Genomic DNA, 13,339 nt, shown 5'->3' on the forward strand with positions numbered 1-13,339 from the left:
ATAAAAATAAAGTTTAAATACTTTCTCTTATCTCACTTTAATGTGCAGAGTCAACTATAAATACTATATCTGTAGGTTGAAAAGTGTAACGATGTGACCAAACAGCCTGACACAGCAACATTAGCTCAACCAATGGCATAAGTTTGGGATGGGACTGCCTGTTGAAACTTTATTTTTGGTACCACTAGAAGCGCAAAAATTAAACACTTTGTCGCCACTTTAAAAGTTAGTTTCTCCCCAACACTGGAGAGTAAACAAACCCATACAAATTAGTACTCACCGACATTGGCAGCATGGTCGGAGAAATGGTTATTGTACATGTTGTTGGCCAGCAGGAAGGCTCCTTTCTCCATGACGTCTAGCAGCATGGTGGCGGTGTGTGCCTGCTCCGTACTGTTCATGTCCTGCCATGACTCTAAAGCCTCCACACGCAACAGATTATCCACCGTCTGCACCACCGCCTGCGCAGACACACATACATATAGTTACAGTTCATTATAATTACACTAGACATCAGAGATCACACAATATGACTTTTACATCTGTGAATCTTATATAAGGACTGACTTATATTCTACTGAGGAGCAACAGCCTAAAGGCCATTATGAACTACATGAGTGCTAAAAGACAGCCTAAGTTAAGGGCAAGACTAAGGGCTTCTAGAAGCCTCACATATACACTCACTCACAGACTCCAGAAACAAAACAAACTTCCTGTAGTTAATAAAATTCATCTCAGGTAGACATTTGTAATAAAAATATGGCTTGCACTTTCTATGAAGCCTATATATGTAAAGGCAGTCATAATGCCACAATGTAAGGATTTATAAAATTTCATAAATAGTACAATACATTATAAAACGTACAGCAGCTATTCATTGTTACACCTTTAAAGGGCCATGATACAAAAAAATACTTGTTAGAATATATACTGTATATATACATGTAAAGGATAATGTACAGTCAGCTAGTTGTTATCATCAAATAAACCCCTGACAGGGTAATCAGGATGCCAGTGTGAAGCCTGGGGTCTATTTTGCGATAACAACCGGCAGACTGTACATTATCCTGCTTATTACACAGCTACTAACCACATAAATAAACACATGGACAAAAAATATTGATTAGAGTTTAAATTATGTAATTATGTGACAAGAAAGAAATCGCTGAACAGCTGAAATCAACCTCCGGCTTGTATCGGAGTTCTGTTGGTGTTTATTTTGTAGAAATGACAGTCTGACTGCCCATTATTCAGCTCAAGTAAACAAATAAATGGACATGAAAAACGTATTTGCATTGAAATTATGTGAGAATTGCATTGAAATACTGTCGGTGTTTATTTTGTATTCTATGAACATGTGTCTGCTCATTATGCATCATATCACAAGGCCTCTTGCCAAATAATTAAATAAGTGCACAAAAAACATTGATTTGAGTTGAAATTATTTTCTTAGCTTACTTGTAGAGAACACACAGTGATTCGAGAAACAGGAAAGATGGCTTGCAAACACCCAGATTAACGTCTGATACGTGGATGTGCGGTTGTTACTGAGAAAAAACTGAGACCGCTAGATGGCGCCATTGATCAAGCAGAATTAAGAATTCCAGAGAGCCATGTAATAATAATAATAATAATAATAATAATAATAATAATAATAGCATACTGTACTTCAAGCTTGAAGTACCACATGTTTTCTCTAGGGGGCAGTAAGCGAAACTTCAGCTGTATAGGCAACACGTGGCTTATACAGAGAAAAAACAACCTTTCGAGCATGCGTTTTTGTGTTCAAAACACAGCTTGATGGAGCGCAATTCCAAACTAAGGGATCTCAAGACGTGTTCTTCTAAGTATTAAACTAGGTTTAACTTGACAAAGCGACCTAAAAATTTTATGTTTATGATGCGACACAACCAAAGTGAGATGCTTCAAAAGCATCCGTCTGAAGCAGGTGTACATTGGCGGGTCCTTAGCAAGCCCTCATAATAAATCTATGACTGACTGACAAAATTCACTTGCAAAATAGATTGCTGTGAACTGTATGCCAATGACTGGCTCATGTTCAATAATATGCAAATAAACAATACATTGGATTCTAAAGCCGCTTTTTGTATTGTCTTATGAATGCAAACTCCTCTGCCACAATAATGTAATGAATTTTAATTATATGAATATTTTCTAATATATATATATATATATATATATATATATATATATATATATATATATATATATATATATATATTATTTGTAAATATTTAAAGATAACTATTTAAAATTATTTCATCATTATATATTTAATTATTTTTATCTGAGGGGCTTTCTAATCAAATATTTATATATGCAATTAATTCGATTCATTAAACAGGACACGATGTAATTAATTTGATTAAAAACTGTAATTGATTGACAGCCCTGATATATATATATATATATATATATATATATAAACAAAATTCCAAGCGAATTTCATATTAACTTGAATCTGGAACTGTTGTAATAACTCTCTTTATTTTGAGATATTTAAATACACGCTTCTAGTGTTGGGTAAGTTACTCAAAAAGTAATCCACCACAAATTGCTAATTACTTCTCAAAAGATGGTTATCAAACTACTTTACTGATTACATGATTGAAAAAGTAATCACATTACTAATCACTTTAAGGTTTACTTTTATTGATTTTATATATATATATATGTACTCCTTGTTCATTGTTGCACCACACACCACACAAGTCACCACACATTTCTCACTTACAATGATTTGCACAAATGCAAATGGATGGGGCCTGGGTAGCTCAGTGGTAAAATACGCTGGCTACCACCCCTGGAGTTTGCTAGTTTGCTAGTTCGAATCCCATGGCGTGCTGAGTGATTCCAGCCAGGTCTCCTAAGCAACCGAATTGGCCCAGTTGCTAGTGAGGGTAGACATGGGGTAACCTCCTTGTGGTTGCTATAATGTGGTTTGTTCTCGGTGGGACGCATGGTGAATTGAGCATGGTTGCCGCGGTGGATGGCGTGAAGCCTCCACACATGCTATGTCTCCGTGGCAACGCGCTCAACAAGCCACGTGATAAGATGTGCGGGTTGACTATATGGAGGCAACTGGGATTCGTCCTCCGCCACCCGGACTGAGGCGAATCACTATGTGACCACGAGGACTTAGAGTGCATTGGGAATTGGGCATTCCAAATTGGGAGGAAAAAGGGGAAAAATCCCCCCCCCCAAAAAAAAGCAAATGGATGAACATATTTCATGTTTTTATTGTATTCTACATAACTATGAATATGTGTACATGAAATGTACTTGAAACTAAATTAACTGAAAGTCAGTAACTGTAATCTGATTTTAAGAATTTGTAATGTGCTACACTACTTTTGACTAAAAGTAATTTAATTACTGTAACAAATTACTTTTTAAGGGATTACACCCAACAATGCACGCCTAACAGAAAGTGTTAAGAAAATATGTCATAACAAAAAGCTCACAGTGGAGTGCAGGATAGAATTCATGAATGAGTATATGTGCACTGTCTGTCAGAGGATAAGAAAAGATATGTGAGGTGAGGAGTGCCTGTGAACTCATACAGATAACACTGTACAATACCTGAATATAAGCCCGACAGGTCCGCTCTCTCTTCTGCCACTACAACACACAATAAAACAGCTTTCAGTCACTCACATACACACACACATTGATGTCAGGTGAGGAGTTTAGAAGGTGTTCCTGTGCTGTGCACATTGATGTGGCAGCAAACAGGCTCGAAGGGTTTGTTTAAAGGGCAAAAGTGTGTGTGTCACCTTATTGTAGTTCCTGGCTGCCGATTCCTTATTCCCGGGTCTGAGTGCTTGCAGCTGTGCATCTAATATATCCAAAAGCTGCTCAATGAGTCTGACAGAGGAACTGACATCACCGGCATAAATGCGGCCCTGCGTGTGGTTCACCAGCTCAGCGGCGATGTTTGCTGCATTCTCTCCGCTTTTTATCTGCACACAGAGCGCACACATATACACAATGTCTGGTCTCTAAAGCTCAGACCCCTACTGTGCACAGTGGGGTGTCAGTTGGAGGTTTCTGGGTTTTAGTCTGCGAGATGCACAGACAGAAGACAGCCGATCTTTAATGATTCTCTAAATCAAGCTATTACAAAACCAAAAAGGGAAAATATGAAAGCGTGAAATGCGATAAAATTACTCTTGCTATTTGAAAGCAGCAACATAGCATGTAATGAGCCTGGAGTAAATGTACGGGTAGCTGATGCATAAGATGTCCATGAGATTTTTATATCAACAAGAATTTAGGTTAAAATGTATCAATCTATAAGGAAAAGTGTATATTTTAGGTGCTGTGACTGGTCACCATATTTAAAGGAATATTCCGGGTTCAATAAAAGCTCAATGGACACAAGTTACATAATACTGATTACCACAAAAATACATTTTGACTTGCCCCTCCTTTTCTTTAAATAAATAAATAAATAATCTGGGTTACAGTGAAGTGAATGGGGGCCAATATTTATATGTTAAAATACTGTTTCAAAAGTATAACAACAAGACATAAACAATATGTGTGTTAACATGATTTTAGTGTGATAAAATTCACTTACTAACCTTTTCTGTGTAAAGTTAAAGCCAATTTTACAACTTTGTTGCCATGACGATGTAATGTGAACGAAATCTAAAATCCTAAAACAACTGTAAAAATGACAATTTAAACAACTTCACAGCTCAAATAATACATGAGTTTTAACAGAAGAATGAATGTAAGTGCTTTTATAAAATTATAAACTTCACATTTCTGACTTTAAACCCTCCAGAAATTGGCCACATTCACTTCCATTGTAAGGGCCTTGATTTTTTTTTTACAGATAAGGAGGGATGAGTTGCAATAATTTTTTGTGGTAATCAACATTATGCCACAAATGCTGCTGATTGAGCTTAACTTGAATTGAACCCAGAATATTTCTTTAATTCCTTCTTTTTTTTTTTTCTTTTTTTTTTTTTTGCACTTTATTAGTCCATTTCCTGAATTTTTAAATGTAAAAATATTCCAGGTAGTTTGTCAGTTGGGTCATTAAAACAGCATGCATACTAATTATAAAAGAATTAGCAAAATGTTGTTTAAAATAGGTTTCAACGGAGTAAAGCATGTTATACTGCAGGACATGCCCAAAAGTATTTGCCAACTACCCCATTACAAAAAAAGTATGGTAATACCATGGTATTGATTTCTACTATACTGTATTGTAATAAAAGGTACTTAAAAGTATACCATGGTATTTCCATTACAGTCGTGTCCAAAACCATGATACAACCATAGAATGTTGTGTTGCATTTATGATAAATGAGATGAATTAAATGTTTAACTCTATTAAATGTAGTTATTTAGACATTAAAGCTATTTCCTTCTGTTGTATGTGATCTCTAAAAACTATATTCCTTCATTTGATTTTTGTTTTTGTTTTAAATGACTGTTTTGGTGCAAAAAACTTTGACTAACAGTGTAGGTGGACAATGAAAAAAAAACAAAAAAAACAAACAAATCTGATATGACCCTTTAAAAACTGCATGTACTGTATTGTGATATGTCAAAAAGAGAACAAACCGTCCTGAATGTGTAACTGCAGAGCAACTTTAACCAGAGATGCTTTTAAACTCTCTCTTAGAAATAGATGGAGATTTTGTTCCAAATCATGTCAAAAGAATGACCTGTGTGCAGTAATGTGAGCCATGCAAGAATGATATTAGCTGAGGTTGCGAAGCAAGCAGGACAGGGGCTGGAGGGTCAGAGCAAGCATTGAGGTCTTAGTGGTCTCACCTTCTGTGCCACCTGGTTGACCCACGGCGATGTGCAGTTACTCAGATCAGGCCCGCGAGGGTTCCACAGCACAGGTGACAACAAACACTGGAAGGAGGCGATGCCTGAGAACAGAAGATGAGATTTTAAATGGAGGGAGAGAAAAATAAACTTTTAGGTTAAAAACATAATTAAAAAAAAAATAGCACACACACACACACACATATATATATATATATATATGGCAGCAGTGCAGTGCATAAATTCATGCAGATACGGTTCAGGAGCGTCAGTTAATCACATCAACCATAAGAATGGGGAAAAATGTGACCTCAATGGTTTGTACTGTGGCATGATTGTTGGTGCCAGATGGGCTGGTTTGAGTATTTCTGTAACTGCTGATCTCCTGGGATTTTCACACACAACAGTCTCTAGAATTTACTCAGAATGGTGCCAAAAACAAAAAAACATCCAGTGAACGGCAGTTCTGTGGATGGAAACGCCTTGTTGATGAGAGAGGTCAACGGAGAATGGCCAGACTGGTTTGAACTGACAAAGTCTACGGTAACTCAGATAACTGCTCTGTACAATTGTGATGAGAAGAATATCATATCAGAATGCTATTCTGAGATGCGTGTTGTCGCTGTTTTGGCGGCATGAGGGGGACCTACACAATAGTAGGCAGGTGGTTTTAATGTCGTGGCTGATCGGTGTATATAAAATGTATATATTATATAAAATGTATTATATTATCATATATATATATATATATATATATATATATATATATATATATATATATATATATATATATATATATATATACAGGTGCATCTCAATAAATTAGAATGTCGTGGAAAAGTTCATTTATTTCAGTAATTCAACACAAATTGTGAAACTCGTGTATTAAATAAATTCAATGCACACAGACTGAACTAGTTTAAGTCTTTGGTTCTTTTAACTGTGATGATTTTGGCTCACATTTAACAAAAACCCACCAATTCACTATCTCAAAAAATTAGAATATGGTGACATGCCAATCAGCTAATCAACTCAAAACACCTGCAAAGGTTTCCTGAGCCTTCAAAATGGTCTCTCAGTTTGGTTCACTAGGCTACACAATCATGGGGAAGACTGCTGATCTGACAGTTGTCCAGAAGACAATCACTGACACCCTTCACAAGGAGGGTAAGCCACAAACATTCATTACCAAAGAAGCTGGCTGTTCACAGAGTGCTGTATCCAAGCATGTTAACAGAAAGTTGAATGGAAGGAAAAAGTGTGGAAGAAAAAGATGCACAACCAACCGAGAGAACCGCAGCCTTTTGAGGATTGTCAAGCAAAATCGATTCAAGAATTTGGGTGAACTTCACAAGGAATGGACTGAGGCTGGGGTCAAGGCATCAAGAGCCACCACACACAGACGTGTCAAGGAATTTGGCTACAGTTGTCGTATTCCTCTTGTTAAGCCACTCCTGAACCACTGACAACGTCAGGGGCGTCTTACCTGGGCTAAGGAGAAGAAGAACTGGACTGTTGCCCAGTGTTCCAAAGTCTTCTTTTCAGATGAGAGCAAGTTTTGTATTTCATTTGGAAACCAAGGTCCTAGAGTCTGGAGGAAGGGTGGAGAAGCTCATAGCCCAAGTTGCTTGAAGTCCAGTGTTAAGTTTCCACAGTCTGTGATGATTTGGGTTGCAATGTCATCTGCTGGTGTTGGTCCATTGTGTTTTTTGAAACCCAAAGTCACTGCACCCGTTTACCAAGACATTTTGGAGCACTTCATGCTTCCTTCTGCTGACCAGCTTTTTAAAGATGCTGATTTCATTTTCCAGCAGGATTTGGCACCTGCCCACACTGCCAAAAGCACCAAAAGCTGGTTAAATGACCATGGTGTTGGTGTGCTTGACTGGCCAGCAAACTCACCAGACCTGAACCCCATAGAGAATCTATGGGGTATTGTCAAGAGGAAAATGAGAAACAAGAGACCAAAAAATGCAGATGAGCTCAATTAAAAGAACCAAAGACTTAAACTACTTCAGTCTGTGTGCATTGAATTTATTTAATACACGAGTTTCACAATTTGAGTTGAATTACTGAAATAAATGAACTTTTCCACGACATTCTAATTTATTGAGATGCACCTGTATATAGATCATAAACATTTAAAAAAAACAAAAACACAGTAAAATCTGTTTACATATTCAAGGAATGTTTTCCACAGAACATTTCACTAAATGAAAACAAGGAAAAATGATAATTAATGGTTTTCATTTATATGCACCAACACATAAATACCTAGAAATAAAAGAAGAAAATACCTAAATACAGTGTCTTTATACTAAAACAACATTTAATACATGGGGAAATGCCACACAAAGACTTCTGTGAAGTCGTTGAATAATCATTAAATCAGACTTTTGAATTTGATTGTTTGAAAAGGACAGTTTGAGCCATTTCATGGAAATGAGTTGAACTTAGCAGCCCTTACACCATTTTGCTTTCGAAGTTTAAATCAGAAACGCAATTAAAACATCTCTCTCTGAATGCTCTAGTTTTTGCAGTTCACAAGAAAAGCAGCAACTGACCCTTCGCTTAGCCCCACCTTAAAAGCGCCTCTGATCAATCCTGTTTTAGCAACTGTTGCCCTACCGCCATTACTTTGACACACGTTTGCTATTTTCCAATGACAGTCTATGGAAGTAATGTGTGTTTGAGTACTTTTGTTGTTGCCGGGTAATTTTGTAATAGTGACACAAGTTACCCAGAGAGGATACACACCTTTTAAATATTCTTGAAAAAAATAAATCTGGAGAAGAGTATGTCAGGTGTCAGGTCTCATTCCCAAATGAACATATATAACATCTGCAACAACATTTACTCCAAGGTAAATAAAAGCTAATAACAGTGTTAATTCATTTATTTATTGATTCAAGTTATAGTAAAAGCGATAGTAAATAAACAGTTCACAACATCAAAATGAGTGTGTTATGAGACGTTATAAACAGCTCTGTTCACTTACACAAATGTGATATTAGATGTGAAAAAAATAAAAAATAAAAATAAAAAAACAGCAAATTTATCGTGAGTATTTAATATTTCACCCAGCCCTAATACAGACCTAAATACACACATGTACTTTCATACTGAGCATACCAAATCCAGCTGAGACTTCTCAACACATAACGAGATATGGGTGGTTAAAGATTCACCATGGAACCTGCCGTGAAAGTGGAAATGAGTCTGCCTACACGTGAATGGCATCACGCACTTTTGCACACATTTGTGCGAGCTCACACCCCAGGCATGACCATCCCTGCAGCGCCTGTGATCGCTGTGAAAACACCTCAAGGGAGACACCTTCTGCCACTCCTCATTTTCAGTTAACTTGGGCTGTTTAGTTAGCCGAGTTCACAGAGAGGACAACATGCTGGGATCAAACAAACGGCAGGCCTTTCCAGCAACCACAACAAAAATAGCTCAAAAGAAAAGATGGAAAGAGAGGGAGAGGTAGGGAGAGAGAGAGAGAGAGAGAGAGAGAGAGAGAGAGAGAGAGAGAGAGAGAGATGAGTGCAGCAGCACTTCACAGAAGCTGTAGCTCTTTCTTTGTCTCGCTCTCAGTTTTTCAATTTCAAAGTATTGGCATGATTTATTTACATAAAATGGTGCCAAAGCATCAGTACACAAAAACTAAAGTGGGGATTTTACATTGACTTCTATTGTTTTAATACAGAGTTAATTCTATCCCCAAAACCTAACCCTCACACAAGCCTTTTTAGAATTTTAGATTTCAAATAATTTAGTACGTAAGCCATTTTCCCGTTTCCACAATGTAAATCACTAATTCTCAACCAGGGGGCTGGGACCCACAAGGGGCATCTGTAAATTTCCAAGGGGGCCCTTAAAAGTGCACTCAGTCATTTTTTCCTCATTAAAAATGTTTTATCCCTTATTAAATTAATTGCAATTTTGAAACATATGTATTTAATCGTGATAACTCACATGAGATGAAGACTCCAGCCATATCAGTAACCTTATAAAAGCTGTTTTATTCAACATGAAGAGGGTCTCCTCATGGGGGCGGCCATGTTGAGATCACATGACCAGCCAAATACTGAAAACTGGAAACTATTGCGTTTGAATGATGCTGCTGGGTGTCAAAACCAAAACTTACTGAGTGCACCTTCAAGATAACTTGAAATTATTTCAAATAAGTTTCAATTATTTCAAATAAGTTACATTAAAATAATCTACTTTATTGTAATACTAAGAAATATAAATGTAGGACCACAACATGTAAACTGGCTACTATTTCGTTTATTTATTTTATTTTTTGGTCAGTGGGGTGGGTGTGCACACATTTTCGTTTACAATATATAGTAGAATAGAAGTAGAACGGTAGAACAAAAAATGAACATTCAGTAAGAGATTAATTAACAATAATAATATGATAAAAAGCTTACAATATACTAAGCTGGTTTGCTGGTCTTAGCTGGTCTCTCAGAATGGTCAGGCTGGTCTGCTGGCTGGTTTTAGATGTTTTTCTGTGCACTTTTCAGCAGGCCATTCAGCAAAACCAGCTGACTACCAGCTTGGCCAGGCTGGGAGACCAGCTAGACTAGCTAAGACCAGCTTAAACCAGCTAAGACCAGCTTAAACCAGCAAACAAACTTTGTCTGGATGTTTTATTTTCCCAGCAGGGCAGACCACATTTGAATATGGTGATCAAACAGTGATAATATTCTGAGGGTGTGCAGCTCAATACAGTGCATCTGGAAAGTATTCACAGCGCTTCACTTTTTCCACATTTTGTTATGTTACAGCCTTATTCCAAAATGGATTAAATTAATTATTTTCCTAAAAATTCTACAAACAATACCCCATAATGACAACGTGAAAGAAGTTTGTTTGAAATCTTTGCAAATTTATTAAAAAAAAAAAAAAATCACATGTTCATAAGTATTCACAGCCTTTGCTCAATACTTTATTGAGGCACCTTTGGCACCAATTACAGCCTCAAGTCTTTTTGAGTATGATGCTACAAGCTTGGCACACCTATTTTTGGGCAGTTTCTCCCATTCTTCTTTGCAGGACCTCTCAAGCGCCATCAGGTTGGATGGGGAGCGTCGGTGCACAGCCATTTTCAGATCTCTCCAGACATGTTCAATCAGGTTCAAGTCTGGGCTCTGGCTGGGCCACTCAAGGACATTCACAGAGTTGTCCCGTAGCCACTCCTTTGTTATATTGGCTGTGTGCTTAGGGTCGTTGTCCTGTTGGAAGATGAACCTTCGCCCCAGTCTGAGGTCCAGAGCGCTCTGGAGCAGGTTTTCATCAAGGATGTCTCTGTACATTGCTGCATTCATCTTTCCCTCGATCCTGACTAGTCTCCCAGTTCCTGCCACTGAAAACATCCCCACAGCATGATGCTGCCACCACCATGCTTCACTGTAGGGATGGTATTGGCCAGGTGATGAGCGGTACCTGGTTTCCTCCAGACATGACGCTTGCCATTCAGGCCAAAGAGTTCAATCTTTGTTTCTCATGGTCTGAGAGTCCTTCAGGTGCCTTTTGGCAAACTCCAGGCGGGCAGTCATGAGCCTTTTACTGAGGAGTGGCTTCCGTCTGGCCACTCTACCATACAGGCCTGATTGGTGGAGTGCTGCAGAGATGGTTGTTCTTCTGGAAGGTTCTCCTCTCTCCACAGAGAAACGCTGGAGCTCTGTCAGAGTGACCATCGGGTTCTTGGTCACCTCCCTGACTAAGGCTCTTCTCCCCCAATTGCTCAGTTTGGCTGGGCGGCCAGCTCTAGGAAGAGTCCTGGTGGTTCCAATCTTCTTCCATTTACGGATGATGGAGGCCACTGTAATCATTGGGACCTTCAGTCCTGCAGAAATTTTTCTGTACCCTTCCCCAGATCTGTGCCTCGATACAATCCTGTCTCGGAGGTCTACAGACAATTCCTTGGACTTCATGGCTTGGTTTGTGCTCTGACATGCACTGTTAACTGTGGGACCTTATATAGACAGGTGTGTGCCTTTCCAAATCATGTCCAATCAACTGAATTTACCACAGGTGGACTTTTGAGTGTCATGGCAAAGGCTGTGAATACTTATGTACATGTGATTTTTTTTTCGTTTATTATTTTTAATAAATTTGCAAAGATTTCAAACAAACTTCTTTCATGTTGTCATTATGGGGTATTGTTTGTAGAATTTTGAGGAAAATAATGAATTTAATCCATTTTGGAATAAGGCTGTAACATAACAAAATGTGGAAAAAGTGAAGCGCTGTGAATACTTTCTGGATGCACTGTATATATATATATATATATATATATATATATATATATATATATATATATATATATATATATATATATATATATATATTTTCTTTTTTTTTTTTTTTTTTTTTCTGTGACTAATACATGACTGCCCCTCCATAGTAATACATGCAATTGATCTTTTTAACAAAGCTTGAAATATGTGGATTGAGATTTGAGAGTTTTTCCAAAGTATTTCTCTCTTACATCTCCAAACTTATCACAGTGAAAGAGAAAGTGTGCCACTGTCTCAACCACACCAACCTAACAGTGAGTACAGATGCTTTCTTGCTTTGGAATCCAAGTTTGTTTTTGTCTGACTTGTTCTATGGCAAGACTGTGGTGGTCACTGTGCCTGTATTTGGTAAGGATCTGTTTCTGTTTTGATGGTTTGATCTCTGATGGTGAAGAGATATTCTCTTTCTCTCCCAGTCTCCTTTTCTCTCATTTTCTCCTCTTCTTCATCCACAATAGATTGGCTTCGAAAGAACTGCCAGGATCCACCAATTAAAGCCGCAGTTAATTTAACATGTCTGTCATTTTAGCGTCAGAAACAAAAAAGACAGAAGAGAGAGACAGTATTTTGTCGCAGGTTGGGAGAAATAGAGATGCTAACAGAAGGAGAAAATGCTTTTCTTCTACTACAAGAAAGATATATTTGATGCAACTGTTGTGTGGAGGGGGATTGTTGTCATCTGCACTGTTTCTAGTGATTCATTTTTTAATTCTGCAGTTTCTGTGGGCTAAGCCATGCTGAGTTTAAAGATCACTCCTTCATTTGCAAGGGTTTCATTTGCCTTTTATCTATGAGTCTCATGAGACCCTACCAGCTGGAGAGACTATAGAGATGAGGAGTAACAGGAAGTACACACACAACATAAAGAAAATGGGTGTATACACACACGAAGGCTGCGTCCGAAACCAAAGGTAGCTGTCTTGTTGCCTCGCTGCCCTATCAGTCAGTGACTCAACAGACAGCGTTCATGTACGAAGGTACCTCCAGAAACTGATTTCGGACAGGTTACTAAGGCAGCATAACGTCACATCATTGCTAGGATACCAGCACCTGATTATCACCATCTGGTGTCCACTAAAGTTAATGCGTCTGCTTCATTCAGTCCAACCAAATCACAATGGTCTAATAATCTAGAACAAAATCAGGAGAGTTTTGGCGATAACCAAGTATATAATAAATAACTACAATACTACTTTCTCACTAGAAATGGA

The 13,339-nt window shown here is 37.8% G+C and overlaps 1 protein-coding gene across 3 annotated transcripts in view; it reads right to left on the minus strand.

Annotated features, from left to right (window-relative positions):
* The window catches only part of adgrl1a (adhesion G protein-coupled receptor L1a), a 259,597-nt gene that overhangs the window by 39,929 nt on the left and 206,329 nt on the right, over positions 1-13,339 (minus strand). For all 3 annotated transcript variants that reach the window (XM_051714890.1, XM_051714891.1, XM_051714892.1), the window contains 4 exons: positions 5,815-5,918; positions 3,798-3,983; positions 3,604-3,642; positions 281-461 (listed from right to left, as the gene is read on the minus strand). In XM_051714890.1, coding sequence (XP_051570850.1) covers positions 281-461; positions 3,604-3,642; positions 3,798-3,983; positions 5,815-5,918 — 510 coding nt within the window. The remainder of the gene's footprint in view (positions 1-280; positions 462-3,603; positions 3,643-3,797; positions 3,984-5,814; positions 5,919-13,339) is intronic.

Source organism: Myxocyprinus asiaticus, chromosome 13, assembly GCF_019703515.2.
Source record: "Myxocyprinus asiaticus isolate MX2 ecotype Aquarium Trade chromosome 13, UBuf_Myxa_2, whole genome shotgun sequence".
In the NCBI taxonomy this organism is placed as follows: domain Eukaryota; kingdom Metazoa; phylum Chordata; class Actinopteri; order Cypriniformes; family Catostomidae; genus Myxocyprinus; species Myxocyprinus asiaticus.